At 44.9% G+C, this 8,841-nt stretch overlaps 1 protein-coding gene across 2 annotated transcripts in view; it reads left to right on the top strand.

Annotated features, from left to right (window-relative positions):
- Positions 1-2,725: 2,725 nt before the first annotated feature.
- The window catches only part of ARMC10 (armadillo repeat containing 10), a 10,671-nt gene continuing 4,555 nt past the window's right edge, over positions 2,726-8,841 (top strand). Inside the window, exons 1-5 of one of the 2 annotated variants that reach the window (XM_074163545.1) lie at positions 2,726-2,854; positions 4,085-4,230; positions 5,374-5,508; positions 6,779-6,955; positions 8,344-8,415. In XM_074163545.1, coding sequence (XP_074019646.1) covers positions 4,114-4,230; positions 5,374-5,508; positions 6,779-6,955; positions 8,344-8,415 — 501 coding nt within the window. In that variant the 5' untranslated portion in view covers positions 2,726-2,854; positions 4,085-4,113. The remainder of the gene's footprint in view (positions 2,855-4,084; positions 4,231-5,373; positions 5,509-6,778; positions 6,956-8,343; positions 8,416-8,841) is intronic. The other variant, XM_074163537.1, reaches the window with a different exon arrangement.

Here is an 8,841-nt window from a genome sequence, read left to right as displayed (position 1 = left end):
GCTGAATCAAGAAATGCACCTCACGCAGACACATCTTATCTTTTGTTTTTCTGTGCTTAAAAAAAAAAGAGACTGATCAAGAAACAGTCTCGTAGGAGAGGTACTCAGTCTGCGTGGCGGTGCTGCTCTATAATTATTCTAATTGGCTCAAGATTTCTTTATTAATGTTTCCATGGAAATCCTGGCCATAATAGCTGCTTGCAAATGGAGTCTATTTTTGGTAGCTCTTAAACTTGTATTTGTGCATTGTGCCCTTCTTTGTTTTAAGGAAAGTGAAAAATGGCTGTTGCAGCTGTTGAAACAGGCAGGGGTGAAGGTGACAGAGATAAACTGGGAGAAAATTGAAGAAATACAGAGAATCAGGTGAAAAACCTAAAGGCAAACCCACCAACTCTGTTTCCCCCACAGCCCTTCATGATGTGGTGGACTGTTTTATTCTCTAACATTTCATGGAAATTTATTTACTCCTGGGCCAACAAATAATCCATCAACATCTAAAATGTGGTCCACCACCATCTTTACCCTTGACAGGCCATAAAAAAAACTACTGATTGGAGCCTCAGCACTCAAAAAGGAGGGAAGTATCCAGCCACCGCACATCTCAAAGTTTCTAGATTAAATCAAGTACTCTAAAAAATTCAGTGAAATTCAGTGAAAGTACTTCTGTAATTAAAAACCTTAAGCAAATCTAGGAAGATATCAACGCTTCCCCAGATTCTAGGGAAGATGTTTCACTGAATTTCACTGAATTTTTAGAGTTGGAAGGGACCATAAAGATCATCTAGTCCAACTCCCCTGCCGAAGCAGGATTGCCCAGAGCATGTTACATTACTCAGGACTGCATCCAGGCAGGTCTTGAAAATCTCCAAAGAAGGGGACTCCACAACCTCCCTGGGCAGCCTGTTCCAGGGCTCTGTCACCCTCACTGTGAAGAAGTTTTTTCTCGTATTTGTTCACCCCGTTTGCCTTCATTTCAGTCACTGTTTGAGTTTAAACATGGATTAAGAAGCAGAATTACCTTGTTCCATCTTGTCCCGATTTTTGAAGTTTTCACTTACTCGAAACAAGCTATTAACAAAAGGTGTGGAAGGAAAACGGGGCCCACGCCAGCAGCGGGCAGTGTCAGGGGTGTGAAATACCCTGCCCATCGCTGAAGTACCAACCCGCCGGTACCGGGGCGCTGCTGAGGGGCAAATGTCCCTCACACAAACACTACGGGGGAGTTTATGGCCCCACCGGCTCCAGTGGGGACCAGGGCGGCGGATCTTTAAGGGCCGGGGGCGGCTGAGGGGGCTGTCTCCCCCGCCCCGCCACGTGCTCCCCTCAGGCAACCCGCCACGCTGGGGACGGCCCTTCCCGCCCTTCCCGGCGCCTGCGCAGAAAGCGGGTCGGTGGGAAGGGGGGTGACGTTGGCGGGGTCTGCCGCCGGTCCCTCATAGGCGTGGAGGAGGTTGTGGCAGCTAAAGTAAGCCCGGGGAAAAGGGGCCTGAGGGACGCCATAGCTGCGGCAGTCGCGTAGCAACGGGCTCAGGGGCCTGGAGCTGCCCGGGCCGAGGTGGCCGGCGGTCTCCGCCATCCTGACACGCACCTGAGCGGGGCAAGGAGAGCTGGCGGGGCTTCCACGCACTGGGAGGCAGAGAGGAGGATCTGCCTCTCTCGCTCCCGGAGAGCCCCGCCGGCCTTCTCGGCAGCGCCGCGGCTGCCCGCCCCAGCACGCCGTTCCCCCGAGCCCAGCGGGGCCGGGGCCGGTGTGGCCCAGCAGGTTTGCAGGGGTTCGGGGTCCCAAAGGGCATCCGCCCTGCGTTAGGCATTACAGCCAGCGGGCACGGGTAACTCTGACAGGGTGAGGGCTTGGTCAGCAGGTGTACGCACCCCCCAGGAAAGTGTTCTCAGCATGTGGCTTTTTAAGATACAGCTGTATCTCATAGAATCCCAGAATGGTTCGGGTTGGAAGGGACCTTAAAGATCATCGAGTCCCAACCCCCCTGCCATGGGCAGGGACACCTCCACTAGAGCAGGTTGCTCAAAGGCCCATCCAGCCTGGCCTTGAGCACCTCCAGGGTTGGGGCATCCGCAGCTTCTCTGGGCAACGTGTTCCAGTGCCTCACCACCCTCACGGTGAAGAATTTCTTCCTGAGATCTGTCTAAATCTACCCTCCTCCAGTTGGAAGCCATTACCCCTCGTCCTGTCACTACATGCCCTTGTAAAAAGTCCCTCTCCAGCTTTCTTGTGGGCCCCCTTCAGAGGGTGCATAGGTTGCCTATATATATACATACACAAATATATACATATACACGTTTATAAATATACATAAATATTTATTTCATTAAAACTTTAAATTGATCTTTAGGGGAGGTGTGTTCTAATTACTGCCTTTAAACTAGCTTAGTAGCTATACAGAAGTGCGGTTTTATTCCCCCCGGTGCCCGGCGGCAGCAGCCCTCCCTCCCGCGGGGGGGCCGGGCTGGGCGCCGGGGCTGGGGCTGGCTTTTGGGGGCGCGGGCTACTGTCCCCTTTACAGCAGAAGCCTCGTCGCTCCGTGGGTTTCGGCCTCGCTGCGCCCCGGCGGGCTGAGGGACCTCCCCTCGCACCGCGCAGAGCCGTGTGCTCGGCACCCGGCCGTCCCCGGGCAGGGCAGAACCGAGAGACGGGGCCAGGAGGGACCGGGGGGACGGGGCTGGGCCGCGCCGGATGGGGCGGTAGCTTCCGCGGGCGGCCGGGGGAGATGGGGGAGCCGCGGGGAGCGGCGGCGAGAGTGGCGGCCGTGGTGGTGGCGGCGGGCGCCTGCTACTGCCTGTGGCGGCTGGCGGCAGGCAGGGGCAGGGGCCGGGGCCAGGCTGGGCCCGCCGGCAGGTGAGGGGCTGGCAGGTGAGGGGCTGGCAGGCGGTGCGGGGCTGGGGGCCGGGGGCCGGGGCCGGCGGAGGAGGCCCCGCCGCGGCCCAGGGGGTTGCAGCGCCTGTGGGGCGCGGCTCCAGGCCGAGCCCGCCCGGGGCCTGGGAGGCGGAGCTGCGCCCCGTGTGGGGGGTGCTGCTTGTCGCTCTCCGGTAGCCGTGCGACGTTTGTAAAGGACTCTAGAGCACGTTTGATTTTTAGAAAAGCCTAATTAATATTCTTGGAGTCCCCTAAAGCGTCCGTTCAGTCGGTGTGTTTACTTCGTGGGCTGATTGAAGTTGTTTGTATTGCCCCTGTAATTCAAAGCTAAACAAAGTGTTTAGACGAGGATGAGATGAGGATAAAAAACTATTTCGTTCTTCAGGCTAGCTTTTGGATTGTCATAATTAACTTTGACCTCTTTTCTTTTTTCCCCCAAAAAACCCTATGGTGTTTGCCTGCTGAGATGGTGACAGCAAGTATGTGGAATTACAAAGGACTGGTTAGCTTCTCAAAAGTAGTCTTGAGTCACCTATGATTAGTCCAACAGTCATAGATTGGGTCTTCAGGCAGTTCAGCTAGCTAAATAGTTCTGCCTCCAGCCTGGCTGAAAATGGTCTTTGATGGCATTTGTGTTGCCCTTTTATAAAAGCCAGGTACTCCATAACATCATCCTGACTCAGAAACAAGCCTTCCTCGGTTGATTGATGCCACGGTCGGCAGTGTTCTTGACATTGTGGCTGTTCATTTGTCAAAGGACCTCAGGGTAGTAGCAAAAAGCCATTATAATAATTTCTGGAAGTAGCAGTCTGCAAGTCAGAAGTTCTGTTTTCCTACAGTGTCCAGACAGATTTCCATATTTCATTTCATTTCAGAGAACACAAGGAAAAAAATTAACATGTTTGGTGAATATTCCTAATAGTTTGAAGGGGAGGTTTAACCAAAAAGTAACATACAAAAATAACACTTAAGCTCTTGTTTTATTTTCTACTTTGAGAAGAGGTAGTCAGAGGACTCAAGAAAAAGGACAGAAGTCTTGCTGTTGTAGAACACACTCTTTTTGCCATGATACGATAGTTGGGTACGGTCAAACTTAGAACGACGTGTACTACAACTGAGAACTAAAGCTCAGCTTTGTAAAAAACATTTAGTGATAACTAAGTGAAATGTCTCAAACTCGGTATCAAGTATTTCATTTTTAAACACTGACAGACAACAGACCTCCAGCGTCAACCCCCACCATGGATGTGGATGCCCTACAGAAGCTTATTCATTTGCTCCAGGCCACAGATGATCCATTAATTCAAGAGCAAGCTTTAATCACTCTCAGCAACAGCGCTGCCTTCTCTGTAAATCAAGTAAGTATTGTTCTGTAGAAAACAACAGTGTTTTAATACCAGTCAGCGTGGGAGAGGAGAGGTGCTGTTTTGCTGAAGTGACACAGGACTGAGACGTGGGGTAACTTGTGTTCTAAAATCCATTTTATGTCTATGCCTTAATTTCTGCTAGCCCGAGTAATATAATTTACCAGCTTCACAGAATTGATGTAAGCTTAATGTCTGTACAACTTAAAGTCTGTACAGAGTTATATATTTTAAAAGTGCTGTAAATATATCTTTTGTTGCTTAGAGTTACGTAATGTTAATGAAAAGGTTGGAGAGCAGTTAAATACCTTCAGGATCAGATCTGAAATTTACCGAGATAGTTATCTTTACAAAGTTGGATGCCATTTACACCTTAGCAACTTTCCAGCTATCCAGGTCTCTTTGAATCAATTGGAAATACGATGCAGAAAAACTTTGAGCTGGATGCAGATTTTTGTGCCTTTGTAAAGGTTTAACTTCCAGGGCCTCACCCTTTTTTTTTGTTTTTATTTTTTTCACTTTTTGTATGGTACTTACGACAGCTGGCTATCCTGGCTTCTCAAAACTCTCAGAACAGAACAGAACTGAATCTCAAGGCCCATTGGCTCATTTTTGATTTTCTTGAAAACAGTACCTGGCTTTTTTTGATGATGGTTAGAGTCTAAGTGAGAAAGATTAAAAAAAAATAATCAAGTGTAATGGAAAAGAAAGATAAAGTTTTAGAACTTCTATGCATAATATAAAGCTGCATCTTGAAATTCTGTTCTGTTCAGTCAGGACTTTTAGGACCCTGATCTGGCTCAGCTATTCTGCAAACTCATTATGCAATAATTACCTTTGATTCTTCATAATTTGAAATGCTTTAAGCACGCGTTGCAGGACAGATTTTAAAAGTAAAGGTGGTGTGCCATTGTCAAATAACGTCAAATAATACTTTGGCCCTAAGCAGGATTATTCTAAATTTCAATGGAAGCAATAAAGCAATATCTGCTAATGCTGTCTTTTTAAACAGAGGAGTCTATTCTGGAAGTCTTCATTTATACATTCCATTTGTGTTAAAATGGAAACTTTGAGGAAAGCCTTCAGCATTTAATTATTTTTTTTAAATAATTATTAAATATGTGTTTTATATTTCAGGATATAATCAGAAATTTGGATGGCCTTTCTGTTATTGGAGGAATGCTCGCGGATTGTGTTCCCAAAGTTAAAGAAAAAGCACTAAATGCACTTAATAATTTGAGTATGAATATTAAAAACCAGGAAGAGATACAGGTAAGTTTCTTAAAGGGAAAAAACAGGAGATAGTACAGGGCTTTCAGCATACAGGCCAGGATGCCAAAATGTTTTGATGTTAGACATACGAGCCAGCAGATCTAGATGATCTGTGCGTCCCAAGGCCAAAAGGATAACTTCAAAATGCACTGCATCACTGGCACTTACTTTTTTTTTAAAAGACAGTCACGAAACTAGGCACTTTGTGTTCGGCTTTCACCAAGTGCTATTAATCAGAGATTGTGCTGCTAAGTTAATAGTGAAATTATGTGAGGCAAGATGATTTCCAGACACATCTAGAACATCAGTAGTGGTTGTTTAATAGGATGGAATTCAGACTGAACTCACCATGACTTCTTAGGCAAGGAGAGAACAGTAATTGATCCCCTGGGTTTGTACGACATCAATTTTTCAGGGGGATACTTTTAGAATAGCATATAAAAATGAGAAGTCCCACTCATAAATATAGTAGATGGTATGGATGTGAAAGGACTAACCATGAAAAAAGCATCCACTTTTGATGTTATCAGATTAATCAATAGATCAAGATGTGTTCAAGCAGTGAGCTGATGCAGATTTGAAGATTTTTTTTACTACTTTTTTCATTAGCTTGATAAACAGGCAGTTTGAGTGTAGGTAGTAGTTTGCAGGATCTTCAGCGCTGAGTAACGTCTTTTAAAGTAGAGCTTGCCAACAGCAAATATTTATACAGATCTATAGGTAGAAAACAACTCCTTTGGTAAAGGCAAAGTAATTTTTTTCTTAGTTAGGACGCCAAGATTCATTGTATACTGTCACCCAGAAGAAAATTTGGTAAAAGGTTCATGTCAGTTGTCATCACTGTTCTTGAGGTGAATGAGCCATATGGTTGGAAGAAAGGATTTCATTCCAGGACTTGTCCTTAGCTTGTTCTCAACATTTAAGACAATGTTGGTTGCTGTAAGTGATTTTTTTAAATAACTCCTTAAAGGAAATGTGCCACTTCTGAGATGAAGTCAAAGCAGTTTGGGTTTTCAGAGCAATTTATGCTTCAGGAAGGTTAGTGAGTGTAACTCTAACATCTGCTTCTGTCATGCCAATAGAATGTTTGAATATATTCAAACAAAACAAAATAGTACTCATTTCCAAGAATCTTGATGAGGTTATGTATTCAGCGAGCAGCGTTCAAGAGGTATTTACGCTACTGTGGCTGGGCCATTATTTGTGAATGGAAAATCTACTTGTATCAAAAAAATGTTTTCTCTTTTTAACTCCTTCCCTTTTTCCCCAGGTATACATTATGCAAGTTTGTAGGAGCATTGAGTCAGCTCCCCTGAACTCCGATCTGCAGTTGGCTGCACTCCGATTGTTGACAAACATGTCTGTTACCAGTGACTATCACCATAAGATGATAAACTCAATTCCCTGCTTTCTTCATTTGCTTTCAGAAGGAAATGAAAGGACACAGGTACTGGGCAGTGTAACCATTTATGAAGGTGCTTTACTTGCCTCTGTTTTACTGGTTTTGTAAAATGGTTTAGATTGTGCTAGAAAATCAAATATTCATGAATGATAGCAGATAGTGCATAAAATCCATAAATTCCGAAAGAGGGGAGGAAGGGAATCTTGTTAGTGGAACTGTTGGGCTAGAGCTCTACCGAAGCAGTTCTGTGTGCTATTGTCCTATGCCTTTGCTCCCGAATTCTCTTCTGCTCGCTGAATGTTGCTGCTGTATCACAGAGCAAGGAGAACCTGTATGTGAAAGGCTTCACTCATGCACGAATGTTCATGCCTGGAGAAGAGAAGGCTCTGGGGAGACCTTATAGCAGCCTTCCAGTACCTGAAGGGAGCTTACAGGAGAGCCGGAGAGGGACTCTGTCAGGAAGTGTAGTGACAGGACAAGGGGTAACGGTTTTAAATTGGAAGAGGGGAGATTTAGATTAGATACCAGAAAGAAATTCTTTACTGTGAGGGTGGTGAGGCACTGGAACACGTTGCCCAGGGAAGTTGTGGATGCCCCATCCCTGGAGGTGTTCAAGGCCAGGCTGGATGGGGCTTTGAGCAACCTGCTCTAGTGGAGGTGTCCCTGCCCATGGCACAGGGGTTGGAACTAGATGATCTTTAAGGTCCCTTCCAACTCTAACCATTCTATGATTCTATGAATGTCTCTGGGAAAGCATGCCAAGCAGTGGTAACCTAACTTACGGATTTCTGCTCACCTGTGCTTATTACGTCCTAGTGACTGCAATGGGAAATTGAGCTTATTTATGAATTACTGTAATACTAAAAGAAGCGAAAAGCTTCAAATCTTTATTCAGGGTGTCACAGTACCTTCAATATCAATGTATTCAGTTGCTCTGTCAGATCAAAACCAGTTTTCCAAAACACAAATTTCCACTAAACTTAGCAGACCTATTTTGCTTAAGTACAGTAAGTAGCATTTGGCCTTTTCCTAGTGTATAGTTAAAACATTAGTTTCAAAAGGTCCAGGAAAGTGCAAAGGTGTATTTGTATATGTTTCTGATCACATTTTAAATACAGTACTGAACTATCCTCTGTATATTTTAAAAATATTCCATATTTTGCCTACTGTGAGTTATTTATAGATCTTGCCTTATTTTAATGTTTAAGTCAAATTGAATTTGCTTCTAAAATGTCTATACTTAGTATATACATGCTACTGGCTCCATAAGGTCTGTTTTCTCCTCTACCAAAGACTGAAGTGCACAACTCAAGATGTCAGTTGACCCATTCTACCTTTTCCCCTCCAAGTCAACACTGACATTATTGATGCCTGTTACTGCTGTACTTACTGGGTTTGGAGCTTGCAATTAATTTTTATGTTCCTCATTTCAGATTCAAGTTTTGAAAGTACTTGTGAACTTATCTGCAAACCCAGCCATGACAAGACATCTTCTCAGAGCTCAAGTAAGGTCCTTGTTGTCTGACTATATTTTTAGAATTTATACATGCGTATGCACATAGGTATGTGCATGCATTAGAAGAAGTTTAATGTATTAGAAGTATATATGCAACTCCAGAGTAAAATTCTAGGCAATACTCGGTTAAAATCAGTAGCTGGAAGTGTACATTTTTTCACAGGCTGGTTTTTTCCAGAGTGCGGTGTAATACAATTACTGTACTGGCAGAGGGGGAGTCACAGGGCATAAATACTGAAGACAGTTGGTCACACTGCCTGTGTACCATTCCAAATCATTGAATCATAGAATTGTCTAGGTTGGAAGGGACCTTTAAGATCATCTGTCCAACCATCAACCTAACTCTGATAAAAAACCATCAATAAACCAGATCTCGAAGCACTATGTCAACCCATCTTTTAAATACCTCCAGGGA

Source organism: Numenius arquata, chromosome 2, assembly GCF_964106895.1.
Source record: "Numenius arquata chromosome 2, bNumArq3.hap1.1, whole genome shotgun sequence".
Taxonomy (NCBI): domain Eukaryota; kingdom Metazoa; phylum Chordata; class Aves; order Charadriiformes; family Scolopacidae; genus Numenius; species Numenius arquata.
Note: the sequence above shows the minus strand (reverse complement) of the source record. Positions and strands in the feature narration are given on the sequence as shown.